Here is a 15647-nt window from a genome sequence, read left to right on the forward strand (position 1 = left end):
GGCTGGCGCAGTTTCGGTCAGGGGACAGACGTGATTAATACAGGGCCTTGGAGTACTGTGGTTTCACGGTGACCATAAAGGCTTTGGGATGTCTGGATCTGATGGCATCTCTGTTCAGAGCTCGTTGGGCAGGGCTGGAAGCTCCACTGAGTCACAGGGTTGAGTAGTCTTGGGTTACAACATCCAAAGTCATGCCGTGGTCATGGGGCATGTGATGAAGTTAGTTGGGCCCTCCTTCATCACCTCCTCACCCCATTTTGTCTGCCTCTCCGGATGTCGGACATTTTAAGGAGACGTAAACTCGCTCACGCAAGCTTATTTTCTGCTTCAAACATTCCATACAGTTTGTAATAATATCATGCACATTTGTCCATCCACCATCATCTGTTTTTCCGTTAATTCTATTTATCGCGTTGTTAATTACTTTGCAAGGAAAATGGCTTGCGGAGTTTTGATATACGTCCCATAGTACATGAACGTTATGGTTATGTTATGTTTGGCGTCGCGGTCAAAGTTACATGGTTGGTACCCTGGAGACCCGGGTTGGAGGACAGGTAGGGTGACTGCTCTCGCCCTTCGCTACAGGGCAGAAGATGAGCTTCTCCATACAGCCACTGGGGGGCGATAAAAACAGGAACAATGGGATGTATTGTGTGTCTGTTTGAGGAAGATCTCCTCAAAGCAATGGCTGTAAAGGTCAAGGCGGTGCTGTTGTTCTCTATTCAAAAGGGCACATGACACTAGCAGTTTCTCTCCAGTGAGATATACAGCGCAGGCATTGCTAAATAGTCACATCACAGCACGGATGCAGGTTAATCTGTCTAACAGTAGTTCTCCCTGTAGGTGTGTGCAGTGCTGCTGTTTCAACACTCACACACTCCCATCCGTCCTCAGACCTCAAACATCTAAAGGCCATCATTCCAATGACGAGCTTGCCGCCTGCTGCAAACCATCTGTTCTGTGGAGCACTCAGACACACACACACACACACATACACACACACACACACGCATGTATACATGCACACACAAATGCACACACAAACACAGACACACACACTCTTGTGTGCACATTCATACATACAAAATATAAGGATGCTCAGACAGACACATACACACACACAAAGAACATTCACATACGTACAGCAAAACACACACAGTCCAGTATAGTAAGCATCTGTGTGTGAACACGTGTGCATGCTAGAATACAGACACGAACAGAAACTGTTCCATTGCATTCGGCTACTTTTCATGTTTGAATTGGTATCATATAACCTGTTTTATGACTACATAAGTAATTGTTGCTGTTTTATGAATATATAAGTATATAAACTCTTAGCTGCTACTGTATGTCCAGGGAGAGCAAGAGAGAGAGAGAAAGGGATAAAACAAAATCATTTCTAAATACAATGACAACTTGTTTATTGAAGATTATATACAGTACAAATGTGCTATTTTCCTGTTCTCTTTCCAGATTTAAAGTTTTGTTGTTGCCCTGTTATGATACGAAATGTCAGGTATTACATTACAAATATCCCCACCTGGACGCTTCAGGTAGACCGCCCCTTAGCTGAAAAGGCAGTGTTCACAATTAAACCATAACAATGTACTCACTCCGAAACTAACCACCGATCCCCAAACCGAACCCCGATCAAGGCAATAACCTGGTGTTTCTGTACATACATTTAGTCCTTTCATGGCTTTCAAATGATTTGGCATTTTCATTCAAAGTCTCACCTGCTTATGGATAACAAGTCAATGTCACACGAGAAACTGGCAAACAACATGACAAAAAGATGACAAAGACCTGCAATGCACATGGAAAACTAGCCAAGCTGCTGGTCAGGTGAACCGGTATCAACACTTCCCACAGAGGGCACTATAAAAAAGCTCTAAATAACACACATGAGGCTGAATAAACATGAAACAGGAGGGTTATAGCTGATTGGCAGTGTCTTACAGTGATGAGTCTGTCTGGCTGTTGGGTGAGGTGGTCTTGTGCTTTACCATACTCTCCCTGTAGAGTTCATCCCTGAAGCTAAAAGGTCTGCAGGGAACTCAAGGACACAGAGAGAGAGTGAGAGTCACTCTTCATCTGAATGGCCTCTTTATACTGGTAAAAGCAGGTAATCAATTCAATAAGCACAAGCTATGTTTTTGAAAGCGGTGAGTAATCCGATTGTGGGTGGGCAGTAATTAGGAAATGACCTACAAGTTTAAAAGAGTGAAATAATTTAGAAAACATTGCTTTAAAATGCACATGTGGTATTTGTTCTGAATTAATTCCAGTTTTTAACATTAACATGTACTTGATATTTACAGTTAACTATTTACTGTGGTATTTTTTTTTAAACCACAGTGACCTTTCTACCTGTTTCCACACGCTTATGATTTGTTTATTGAAAGAAAAGGCAGAGTTAGTAGATGTAATTATTACATTTTTAGTATAAATACAACTTTAAAATAAACCGTGATAACACTTCTTTTTCCAGAGTTTGAATGTACAAAATCTTTATCTTCATGTACAAAGTTACTGCTTGATCAAATAGTAAGTCTCTCTGTTTTAGCCTGCTGTGGCTGTCAATGGTGAGTGACACAAAGCGATGTTACTGTGATATGCTGTTTTTCTCACAGTCACTAACTGATAGGCAGACTAAGGCTGTAAGGAGCGATTGGACTTTGTCTGACATATCTTATCTTCTGGCCTCATCAGCTAACATTGCCTTCCACACCAGACATGAGGAGCTTCATACTTACAGAGTTGGGACTCGTGGACCGTTTAGCTATATTCATATTTATAAAGGAATTTTAAATGTGTACAATGTAAAAAAGGCCATACAACAGTAAAATGAAACTCTGTGTTTGGAGATACAAAATATTTTTTTGGGAACAGAGCACAGATGCGATTAATCATATGTTAGTCATCTAGTTCTGTCTCAGACGAATAGCATTAACCCCAAAATGCACTGCCAATCAAATGTGTCACTGTTCTGTGCTCTCTTTACAGGCACTCAGGCATTGCAATGGCATAACCCCGTTCTGTGAGCAACTGTAAAACATGGTGTCTTAAGATAAATCATGTCCTGATGAGCACTGAATTTATAAGCTCTGACATTACCTTTTCTGGTTCATTATTTATTGAACGAGACACCATTGCACGCTGATAACATTGGATAATTCTTACTCTTTATGTCTTCATGTAGTGATATTACTACAATGTCATAGCCTGCCCAAGGGCTACAGCTGAAAAGTGACTCATCAACAGATGTGGAAACAATATACTCTGAGCATCACCAAAATATTACATTGTCCCTGCCAAGTAAGTAAGTAATTAAGTAAGTAAATAAATAAATCGATAAATAAATAAGCCTTCAGTAATAAATACAAGAGCCTGGCTTTTCAGTTGGCTGTGTTGTAACAGTTTCACATTCATATTGAACCCTGTGACTTCTGCATGTAGGACAAATACTTCTCTATCAGACGTTGCTGCTGGACTTGTGACTGACGAGGCTAGTAAATTCTGAGCGTTGTGATAGTGATGTCTGTCTGCTGGCCTGTTCCTCAGTGGATTCAACTCCAAGGCTCTGTGTTTCTCCACCTCCTCACAGGCCTTTCCTCAAGGTTACACCAGATACTTCAGGCTTCAAGCCCAAATGAACGGAATAATGATTTTATGGCTTGAATAAAAACAGGAGCAACAATAATAACTGAAGGAAGCACATAAGCAAACTCAAAATATGAAAATATACATTTGTGTGCTTTGGCTTTGCCAAACCAAAGATGGTTTATGGTATAAAAAAATAAAAATGTTTCTGCAAATTTGAAAAAGGTCTGCTGAAGTGCCACAATAAATACTGTAGGTTTGTGCTTCTGTATGCCCACACCATATTGCTCTACCGGCCTTGAAATGGAGAATGGCCTCCAGTCTGTGGCTGTTAGTGGCCTTAAAGAGAGAGTGAGAGCAATCGGGGAAATACTGGCCACTCTGAGGAATAATTAGCCTCCTATAAAAAAGCTAAATATGATATTCACATTGTTGTTCCCATAAGGCATGTTCTTATTAAGATTATTTATAAAATTACAATCAGGTAGTCTTGTTACACGTTCTCTAGTCTGAATTTTGAAGCTAACACACTTTTCTTCAAAACTTTCTCCATGTTTTTTTCTCTTATAAAATGAATAAAAGTTTCTGCCTTTCAACCCCACCCCCACCCCCAAAGTAGGCTTGTAGTCGTCAAAGGCATCCAATGGCCCCACAGGATTGGCTGAAGTCACAGTTCTTGTGAGCGAATCAGAAGGAGCAACACTGAGAGGATGAGGGGAATGGTGTGACATGGGCTAAGAATCCCGGCTGAATTCTGAACCATCATCCCAGTGCCTAGAGGAAAGACAAAAACACTTTGAGTTTAGGAAAATCTTAGCATCAACTGTCATACACATCTGTTTATTCCAGATATCATACACCTAGCATAGCTTAATGTAGCCCATTTTCAATGTCATAACTTCTGTTCTGTTCAGAAATGTTGTAGAATTTGTAGAGTTCTCATCAGTAATCCTCTCGAATTCATACCCCCAGACCCATTTCTGGCACTCCTTTTCCGTCCTGTTCTCCTCACCTGAGTCTCGAGACACTATAGTCTCATGGGGGGGTCCATCACCCCCGTCCCCCCAGGCACAGATCTCCAGCAGCACGTAGGTGCTCTCCTTGGGGAGGGGCAGGCTGATGGAGGTCTTACTTTTCTCCAGCACTTTGAGGGCAGAGTGACCTTCGTGTTTGTACAGGATCTGAGGGTGAGCAGAAAACAGCAGATTCAGGGAGAGCTGGACACACCTGCAGAGATTACACTACAGCACAGCTGGTACTGTGTTTACTTTACAGAATTTTACAATCATGATAATCCTGTGTTCTCACTTCAATTAATGAATGTTCATAAATACACACATACACCTACAGACAGACGCAGAACACACACACACACACACATACAAAGAGTTCTTTCACGACTGATCACAGCTCACCTTGTATCCCAGCACGGCTGACTCGTTCTTAAAGGCCTTGACGTGATCCCATATCACTGTTACCCATGATCCATCAGTCCTCCAGGAGACGTTTCCTGGGGGGCGGTTTGGGGCTGTGCAGAGAGGAATGAGGTAAGATTGCAGACACTTACTCTAAAATGTAAAATACTTAACCATACATTTAAGATACCTGTCTTACATGCCACATGCAATATTCCCTAATACTATGGGTGCAGTTTTGTAGTGTAAGGAGCAAAGAGGTGTGTGGGAGTGATTTATAAGTACGTTAAAATTGTAATATGTTCTACCATAGGAATGAATGAATTTCTCTATTAGCCTTAGCCATTGTGTAGCGATAGCATATTTGAGGAACAAATGGACTGTTTCATTTCAAATTTGCAGACAGGAAGGAAGAGTGGATCAAACCCTCTATTCTTGTTGACCTTTGTCTTAATCTGTAATGAGGATCCACCGCTTTGTAAATCCATTAACATCCATCTCTAACATGCGCAAGGCAGTGTGGCACTGATGACCATGTCTGTCATTGTCACAAATGGACCACTAGAGGGAGCTGGACTAGAAAAACCTTGATTCAAAGGACTGAGGGTCTGCTGTCTATGTGTGAAAAATTTCTTATAACTGGCAGAGTGGCATTGTGGGATCTTACGAGTGTGGGAAAACGGCACACGGCTGGTGTCGGGAGGAGGAGTGGAGGAAGAGGTAGTGTTGAGGGGAGGGAAGGGTGGTGAGGTGACTTACGGGGCTTCTTGGTGATGACAGAACTTCGGGGGGAGGGGGGACCAGTGCCCGCACTGTTGTAAGCAAGGACAGTGACGTAGTACATGGTACTGGGCCTCAGCCCCGAAACGCGAGCTGTGGCCTCCAACCCCGCCGTCCGTACTCGGTTTGCTGCGGCCTCCTTTTCCTGTGGGCGCCAGTAGCGGATCTGGGAGGGGGAAAAAAAAAAGATTCGCACAGGCCTTCAGATTCACGGAGATATAGCACCATTAAAACTTACGGTGTGACGGAAAGAGCGGCAGTGCAAGCAGAGGTCAAAATTGAGTCCATAAAATATCATTGGCGAATTATAGCCCAATCTCACTTCTGTTCACACTTGATAAAACACTGAAGCGAGCAGCAGGACGCCACCCATTTTCCGATCCACTGTCCTCTGACAGTATTCCAAATGTGGCCCCATCCTTCCCAGCATGCATGGGTGATTCTCTCGGCCAATAGGAGGGATGGTGGTGCAGCAAGACACAGGGATAGGTGGATGAATGCCAGGCGAACAGATGGAAATTTCAGCGCAGTCCAGCTGAGAGTGTAATCTCTGCCACCTCCACACGCCCTTCCTAAGTCCAGCCTGTACTGCCCCTGTTCCTGTCTCTGTTCCCTCTCTGTATCAGTTTGGCCTGATATCACATTAACCTGCAGTGTACACCTGGCAGTTCTTGCGCAGATACAGTGTGTGTGCTCTCAGTAGCACACTGTCTCTTTAATCCTATCTGTTAGGACATGGCGATACTGCGGCTGTCATTGATAGCCTTGTTCTTTTTACAGTATATCACATGATGAATAGAGAAAATAGAAAAAAAAACAACATGCTGATGTAAGATATTTCCCAGTATTCCATCTGCCGTGATAATACAGGCAATAACTTAGTGGCAAGCAGATGAAGGACAGTCTGTGTACTTTTTACTGTGACATAAAAATGATAATAATCCAATCTCTAACAATTTTCTCTAAACACCCCTTATTCTTCATATTTCAGAATTATTAAAACACATTAGTAAACATCTGTTACTTCATGCCAATTTAAGTACAACAGAGAAACATATGGGACTCCAAAGATCTCAAGCAGGTCGCAATAGAGTATCAGCAGGAAATGACAACATAGACAACACAAGTTTTTTTAAAACTTTGTCTACCCATATTGCATCTTAGGACGACTACAATGGAAACAAGTGTTGTCAGATTTTTGCTGTCCTGGGTAATTAATCATTCAACCAAGCAAGCAACCAATAAAAAAACTAATTTCTAATAACATATGTGTATCAAGGCAGCGTGCCAGGTTAAATTTGTCTCCTATTCTATGGATCCTAGTACAGGTGTTTCTAGATATTTGTTCTTTAGGGGATTTGCTGAGATCACATCTTTGTCTTGGAAAAAAGTCATGATTATTGTGGGTGGTGGTTCTGATTCTAATCTGTTTTAAAGGTGTCCCACCTCATAGCCCCGCACGACTCCATTGGCTGCCAGGTGCTCTACTGGGTCCCAGGACACCAACATCTCGAATGCCGTCAAGGCGGTGGCATTGATCTTCTGAGGGGAGACAGTGGGCTCTGTCGGGAGGGTAGAGAATAGACAACAGGACACGGGTGTTATCGAATTCCAAAAGTGTAACTCAGAGCAAAGGCTAACAGGGTTATCTTGTTTCGATGAGAGGTAAAATTCACACCATCTGAAAACGAGTTGCTCATTTAGAATTGGTCTTCCATTGACCTCATGTAGAGAAACTAGCGGCAAAATGACTCATTGTTTTGGTAGAAGCCTTTGTCAAGAGGTCATGAATATCAGTGCATGGTACTTGCCCCTGCGCAGCTCACATGTAAATACACTTGGCTATGCTGCTCTAAAGCTGTAAGGCTTTGCTCATTGCACACCCTATGATGCTGTCTGTGGATCCAGAGACCAGCTGCTCACCTTCCTCCGCGGAGTGCACCACAGCCAGCTGGCTCCAGGGGCCCTCGCCCTTGCTGTTGTAGGCCTTGATTCTGACCTCGAAGGGGCAGTAGGGGGACAAGCTCTGGTTGTTGTAGACGAAGCGCGAGGACTCGGCGTGGGGCACCCCCTGCACCAGCCAGGAGGGGGCGTTTCGCTTGCGGAACTGCAGGATGTAGCCAAACCCGTCTCCGTTCTGGTACTCTCGAGACATGGGCTGGAAACGCATCAGAGAAACTGTCACCGGTGTACCCACAGGCAAAGAGGGACTGACTTCTGTACTGGTGGGCAGTATGAAAAGTTGGCAATTATCATTAATCTGGCTACCAGGATTACACACACATGTGCATACAGGCTTACATAAATAGGCATACACACACACACACACAGGCACACTAACCGTCCAGGTGATTATGAGTTCATTTCGGTCACCGCCTCCTCCTCCCAGTCCACTGGGGGCCACAGTTGGAGCTACACAATAAACAGTGCAGACAGGAGAGGCTTAAACACAGAATATTGCACTGAGTTAAACACTACGCAGACTCTTACACTGGGTTTAAAATGTTTAGTACTACACAGAAGCAAACAGTGCTAAACCAGACAGAAGTTAGGGAGGGATAAACACAACACAAAATTGCACATAAAGTGAAATGCAGTATTAAACACCAATTCAAGCATACATTTAAGTAGAACACAGTCATACACTACACAGAAGCAAAACGCTGGACTGTTGTTTCTGTCCTGGTTAGAAACCATTAGTATCCTATCTCATACCCCAAGTACAATGAGGTCTGAAATTCAGCTCTAAAACAATGTGTATATGTGTTTGATATCCAGTTATTAATTTATGATTTATGATCTATGATCTATGATTCAATCTGTTGCTAATTTTGTACTTGTACCAAACCACATTCAACCATACTCTTTTCTCATTCTGTGAACGAACTGAGGTGTTCAGACTGAGAAGTGCTGGAAGTTTCCGTCTGCTCTGAGGAGCCTGTAAAAGTTAAAGGTGGAGATGGAGTCTGAGGAGGCCCTCGCTGGCCGCATACGCGTATCTGGTGTCGCGGTCACTCTGACCTGCCTGTCGCGTGCGGACCATCGAGGACGGCATGCTGGGCTCCCCGCTGCCCAGGATGTTGCTGGCGATGACCTGGAACTCGTAGTCCATCCAGGGCAGCAGGCCAATCACACGTGCTGATTCTGCATTCCCCTCGATGGTGGGCGGGTCTGTAGAGGCTCACAGCGTCACTGAAAATCCTCTGTCATCACATTATTTCTGATAATTATAGAAATGACTGACACCTATCATACAATGAAGTGATGCTTTAAAGAGTCAGCCCATTAATAGAGCTAATAAACCTGTTTTAACTGTATAAAGGACTTCTTGGGTTGTTTGAAATGTTTGAAATGTTTGAAACTAGAAAAAGCAAATTATAAGGATAATCTCAGAATATTAAAACAGTGTGTGGTGTTTCAGTTATGTTTCAGATATTTACTCATTTATTCATATTGTTGCACTATCCTCTTACTTCTGTCTGGTCCTAGACTTATTGTAAAAATATGTATTGAAATATTTATCTACCAGTTCAGGTTATCTAATCTTTGCTAGATACCTCCCACCCCCATCTCTCCCTGTAATTTGATAATAAAACCCCCGTACCAGTCCTCATCAGCTTCCAGCCCTGTGCCAGTGGGGATCTGCCCATGATAATGTACTTCCCAATGGGGCTGTGATTGTCATAGCCCCGGCTCCATCCCAGCTCCACTGCCGTCTCGTTCACCTCTTTAACAACTACGCCCCCTGGTGGGCCTGGAGGACCTGCAGAAGATAAAAAGCAATGCAAACTCCACATCTGAGCACACACACGTCACAGGTGCACTACGTGACCACATTATGCGGATGAGTAGTCACACTTATCTAGGATAACTTCACGGCTTCCTTAGTGCTGTCACTGTTAATATTGTATGAGCCATGAATAATCAATAGCATTGCTGTTCTTAGCTCAGGATAAATCAGTAGGTGGAGGATGCCTCAGGCACAAAGCTCAGTAATTGGAGATGTGCACTTGATTAAGAGATGCGGTTTCAACCGAGGAACCGAAGACATTTCAAATTCAAAAATCTGCTGCAGTCCAATTTGAAATCTGGCCTCCACCCGGCCCCTGACCCCTTTACCTCGGACCACCAGCTTGGCGGAGGCGGAGGCGCTGTCCACCACCGTCTGGGCAGTGCAGGCGTATATCCCAGCATGCCTTAGCTGACCGTTCAGGATCAGAAGGTCACCGATGGTCTCTTTCTGAAGCAGCGAGATCAGAATGAACAGTGTGGCAGAACCCACTGTGTGTGTGTGTGTGTCTGTGTGTGTGTGTATGCCTGTCTGTGTCTGTCTGTGTGTGTGTGTGTGTGTCTGTGTGTGTGTGTGCCTGCCTGTGTCTGTCTGTGTGTGTGTCTGTGTGTGTGTGTGTGTGTGAGGCCTGCTAACAAATGTCACAAAGAACTTTGGTTTCAGCTGAATCTTGCCTGGACTCATTAAATACCATGACCTTTAAGTCTGTATCAGTGCATGGCATGATTTCCATTCTAACGATAATTAGATTCTGCAGAATAATCTTTTCTTTGTGGTGAAATTCTACTTTACCCACTCTGAAATGGGCATTAATCCTGTTAAACTGCATAGTAGCTGTAATCCCTGTAAACTGTTTCATAAACTTCATATTGAGGCAGCAACTACTGGCATTTAAGGGCAAATGGAATTAGTGCATTATAATAAAACAAACACCACTTTTAACATTGCAGTTTTGAGCATGCAGTTTTTTTGTGATGCCATTGTTCTCAAATATATGCCCTATTATGATTTGATGACTCTTTGTGGTAAGAAATGTTTATATTTACATATATTTGTATTGTGTCGTGTTGTGTGCCATGAGATATTGAATAAGTATAAAACTTTTGGTTCGTTAGGAGCATTTTTTGGAAGTTAATCCCATAAAAACAGCCTGTAAGGTTTGAAGATGATCACAGCTTTGGTGAGGATAATCACTGGGTCTTGTGCCCCTAGGGTGATGGAACAGGGATTAGCACTCACACTCTCCAGGCGGCGGTAGTGTCCGCTGGATTCCTCTGGGTCCAGCGGGACTCCGCTCAGAGACCAGGTGAAGGTCAGGTCCATGCTGGGGTCATGTGACGCGTGGCACTGCAGGGTGACGTTCTCGCCCTGGTTGATGTCGGCGTTGGATGGTGCCAGGGTGATCTTGGTGGCATCTGGAGAGCGAGAGGACGGTGTAAAAGTGAGCGTGTAACAATTTCAGGTCCAAGGATGCTATTGAGCACAGGAGAACTGTATGATAATGTCAGGAAGTGTCAAACAGGCTGGGCTTGGGCTGCACATACTCCCACACAGAGAGAATATGCGGCTTTAAGCCGATATGTTGGCAGCAGGGTAGCTCTGATCAGGTGAGATGTCCTCCTCATGGAGGCGGAAATAAGTCAGAATTTCTTCAGTTTCTTTACCTGAGTGAACACACTACAGAAGTGAGAGACTGGCTTATCTTAGACAGAGAGCCACTGAACTGTCAGCCAGGCAAAGATAGGAGGGTTTACCTTAAAAAGAAGGCTGCTGTACTCTTACCCAGGTAGAGAGAGGAGAATATACCTCAAACAGAGAGTCTTCCATTCTAAGCCAGGTAGAGTTGCGTGGGTATGTGTTAGACAGATGTGACTGATGGCCAGCTAGGGACAGGGGTGTGTACCTCGGACAGAGAGGGTTCCTGTGCTGTTGGCCTTGCCCAGGTAGTTCTCTGCAAAGCAGGTGTACTTCCCCTCATCTGTCCGGCTGATGTTGGTGATCCAGAGGGTTCCATCTGGAGTGACTGTAACTCTGTCAGGACGACAGTACAAGTTCTCAACGAGAGAGTTCTCCTCCCACAGAACCCTGCAAAGCCAGCGGTCAATCCATCCTTTCTCAGTACTGCTGATAATGGTCTCAGTATTTCAGGGTGCAGAGTAGTGTAGTAATTCAGGAATTCATCTCTAATGTTTTCAGCATTGAATCCTCATATATTTTCTAGCAAGATGATCAGCCCACTTCAGTGAGTATTCAACCATAGAACACAGTTTAAATGGTCAAATAACCAGTGTACTGGCTGTGACTGAAACCTGGAAGCTTCTGGTAACAAGCACAGCAATGTAGTGGGTTAGTAAGGAATACAGCTCATAAACCAAAGGTTCCTGGTTTGATTCTCCGGTGGAACACTGCCGGTGTACCCTTGTACTTGTACCTGAATTCCTTGCTAAGCAGAATGTCTCTGCTAAGCTGATGTGCATGCAGGACTGTGAGAAAATACCCACAGATGACAGCGTCAGACTCACCTGCTGCTGTTGGTCAGCAGCTCTGTCCCACGGCTCCAGAACAGGGTGGGTTTGGGGGCAGCGCGAGGCCGGCACTCAATCACCACCTGCCCGCCCCGCGCAGCGGGAATGAGCCTTCTTACTGGGCTCAGGCGGAAATCTGGAGCGTGGACTGTGACCGCAACCACAGGTCCAAAACGGTGACCGGAACCATAGGCCCAAAACAGCAACCAGAACCACAGGCCAGAGAAAAACCCCAAGGGAAGGAGGAGAAGAAAGGACAGAGTGAGTGATAGAGGAGGAAGCATGCTGACGGGAATAACAGGACTGAGCAGAGATAGAGGATAATTTCACTAAGGCTGACATCAGGGGCGTGCATGACATCACAGCACTGGGGAGATCAGGGACAAACACAGGGAAAAAGCAGTGCAGAATTAGCGCAAACTGGTCCGGATGATCAATGACACCCTTCAGCACTCAGTGAGGTAATTCAGTTTAATGCGGGCTGGCGGCTCACCTTGGACCCGCAGCTGTGCGTTGGAGTAGATGGTTCCGTGCTTGTTCTCCGCCACGCACTGATACATCCCAGAATCCTCCAGGGCCAGGTGGCTGATGCTCAGCTCCCCGCCGTTGACTTCTATTCGGTCCTGAGGATAGACAAAGCAAAAGGAGGGGTGGGAGAGAGAGGGGGGTGATTCATTAAATGATTATTTTAGTGTTGGGGTAAGCAGAAAACTGAGGTATTGTGTTGTATTTCATCTTCAGAAGACACAGTCTGAGCAGACATGTTTTCAGTAGAGACTGCATGTCAGCTGTCTTGCCAGGTTGTGAGATACATCATGATTAATATTGTTCAAGGGTTCTGTTAGGGACTGATACATTGCCATGGCTCTCCTTCTAGTCTATTCCTTGAAAATGGTGCAAACAATTACGTAATATATCTGCAAGGCCACTAAGAAATAAATCTCAATGAAGAGAAATGTTCAGTTTGGGGGTTGACTGTAACTCTTTTCTCATTTTCCTGTATAATGTCTTACTCAAGATTTCAATTATTTTGTCAAATAACTTCATAACTGACTGCTCCAAAAAGCCACATTCATTTAACACCGCAAAACAACAAAATGTGAGGTACTTTGCCACCAGGGGGAGCACTCCATTCCTTCACAACATTTCCTGTATCGATATTTAAAAATCTTTTAACACAACCTGTTCAAGTGTGAAACATGTAATGCCTTATTAAATAAATGGATGAATTTATTATATTTAATGAACCTTTTCATCTAATCTCTATGGCTATCCTTTACCTGAACAAGGGAAAATATTATCTCACAATTCCATGACAGTTCAGCGAATCTGATCCATACACTGTCATAATCATCCTCAAAAACAAGATTACTGACTGGAACTTTTAAGAAGTATATGAAATAACATGAATTATTGTCATGTTTTTATGCTGTTGAAAACCTAATGTGTTATATATTTCCTGCTAGCTACTGCTACCTGACATACCCTACCTCACCTCACATTTCTAGGCCAGGTCACACATACTGTCTCTCTGCAATGCCTGGAGGAAGATGTTAGTCACAAAGCAGGGCCTGGTTATTTGTGGGGGTAAAGAATCTGCTGTTTTTGCACATCCAAAAAAAGTCTCATTACTTATAAAGCTTCCAATGTTTTTGAATTTCATTTCTTGTAAGCTTCATTGTGCGATTACAACTGAGAGAGATTGTGATGTCCATGTCCAATAAAAGTCTCTTGCTGGTTATTTGCTGCTCTGCTTTTGGTGGTCTCATCCTCTGCCCCCAAAAAACGAGGATCACACTCAGGACATACTCAGACTTTGGATTATGGTGTGAGCTTGGTGTGGCCCAGGGCCTGGGACAGTTCAGAGCGTAAATTCAAATTGTGGTGTGGGCCTGGTATAGTTCAGAGCCTGAGTTTAGATTGTGGTGTGGGCCTGGTTCTGTCCAGGGCCTGAGTTTGGGTTATGATCTGGGTCTGGCATGGTTCAGACCTGAGTTTTGGATTGTGGTGTGGGCCTGGTTCAGTCCAGGACCTCTGGGCTGGATTTGGCTGGTGGCGTGGGGGCGGGGTTACCTGTGATCGCAGGGGCTGGCCGTTGCGCAGCCAGTGTATGGAGGGCTTGGGTTTCCCTGCAGCAGTGCAGCTCCATCGGAGCTCCGAGCTGATCTCCACCTCCGAGTCACGCATCACCTGCAGCCAGGTGGGCCGGGCTGTGGAGGGGCAGGGTGGGGCGGGGCAGGGGGAGGGGCAAGGCAGAATGGAGGACAGAGTTTACCTCACAGGAACCACAAAATTCTCCACTCAAAGCCAACAGTCTTGATTATGAAACACCCATATGTGCAGTGAGATTCATTACATCTTACCAAACATGGTTTAGGGTTTAAAAAAAAAAAAGTACAATTTCCTGTCATGTCACCATGAGGTCCCCTTGAATCACTCCGCGCCACAGTCACGTGGAAATCGCTGCACGGCAGGGGGTCTGAAATTAGCCATGTCGGACAGCACTGGCGTTGATGAGTGTTAGCCGTGTTTCACAGCCTCACTGAGAGGGTGCTGATGGAAGTACTAATTAAAACAGCTCTTCAGCGCAAATGAAACAGGGGTTGCAGTTTTAGGATGTTAGCACAGAATTTCAAATTTTAAAAAAAGAGGTGTTATTATCAGTGTCTCCACTGATGTCCATTCCATCACCACTGAATAACGGGTACAAGATGAAGACAGAGTTAAAGACTGCCTCACAAGAAAATAATCACATTCAACTGTACGCTCATCTCTGTCTATGGATTCAGGAAGCATCAATTTTTAATCAGGGTGTCAGCATTGAAGTAAAGACACAATCGGTAACTATTCATTCCCTGTAAAGACTCCCCAGTGTCAAGGCCAGCCTAGTGTAGCTGTAAATACACCAGAACATAAATGCTATTTTTCACAACCTGCTGTCCATTGCTATTCACTGTCTGATACACAGACAGTCGAAAGAGGCGAGCCAAAGAGCTTGGATTAATTACAAAGGCCAAGGCCCGTACTGACTATCAGTTAGTTGTAAAGAACAGCGCTGTGAGATTTTTGCTGTTCACAAAAGATTTCCAGGCAAACAGCACAAGATGACCTGTTTAGTGAGCGCGCTGTTTAATTGGAGGTAGATAATTACAAAGGGGAACAGCAGGGTCCACAGCGTCTGGGGCGAAGAGTTAGGAAATGGGGAGGGGTGTGTGTGGGGGGGCCGGGGGTGTGCTATCAGAGAGAGGTCAGAGAACTAAGCAATTAAATGTAATTACATGACATTTTGGTTTTCCAAATTAACATATGCTCATCTGAGTGTTTACCCAGTAAAAAGAGGGTGAGCATATTTGACCTTACCTTTACAGCATATTAATATTCATTGATTTCCCCTGTCCAACAGAACAGTTAACCCATAGCATACTGGTCTCTATACCTTTCTCTTCAGACCTTTGTTTTAAAGTGAAACCTGAGAGAACTATGACACAGGAAAAAATATGGTTCTAGATGATTGTTGCCAACAAGTTCCTGGCA

The 15647-nt window shown here is 44.3% G+C and overlaps 1 protein-coding gene across 1 annotated transcript in view; it reads right to left on the reverse strand.

Moving 5' to 3' along the window:
* Positions 1–1453: 1453 nt before the first annotated feature.
* LOC118780134 (contactin-2-like) overlaps positions 1454–15647 on the reverse strand; it is a 28063-nt gene continuing 13869 nt past the window's right edge. Inside the window, exons 9-23 of the mRNA XM_036532457.1 lie at positions 14187–14323; positions 12607–12736; positions 12111–12261; positions 11492–11619; positions 10828–11003; positions 9918–10038; positions 9403–9561; positions 8820–8969; positions 8140–8210; positions 7722–7956; positions 7245–7360; positions 5778–5964; positions 5019–5131; positions 4616–4784; positions 1454–4377 (exon numbers count right to left, since the gene is read on the reverse strand). Of these exons, the coding sequence (XP_036388350.1) occupies positions 4271–4377; positions 4616–4784; positions 5019–5131; positions 5778–5964; positions 7245–7360; positions 7722–7956; positions 8140–8210; positions 8820–8969; positions 9403–9561; positions 9918–10038; positions 10828–11003; positions 11492–11619; positions 12111–12261; positions 12607–12736; positions 14187–14323 (2150 nt within the window). The 3' untranslated portion in view covers positions 1454–4270. The remainder of the gene's footprint in view (positions 4378–4615; positions 4785–5018; positions 5132–5777; positions 5965–7244; positions 7361–7721; positions 7957–8139; positions 8211–8819; positions 8970–9402; positions 9562–9917; positions 10039–10827; positions 11004–11491; positions 11620–12110; positions 12262–12606; positions 12737–14186; positions 14324–15647) is intronic.

Source organism: Megalops cyprinoides, chromosome 7 (assembly GCF_013368585.1).
Source record: "Megalops cyprinoides isolate fMegCyp1 chromosome 7, fMegCyp1.pri, whole genome shotgun sequence".
Lineage (NCBI taxonomy): Eukaryota > Metazoa > Chordata > Actinopteri > Elopiformes > Megalopidae > Megalops > Megalops cyprinoides.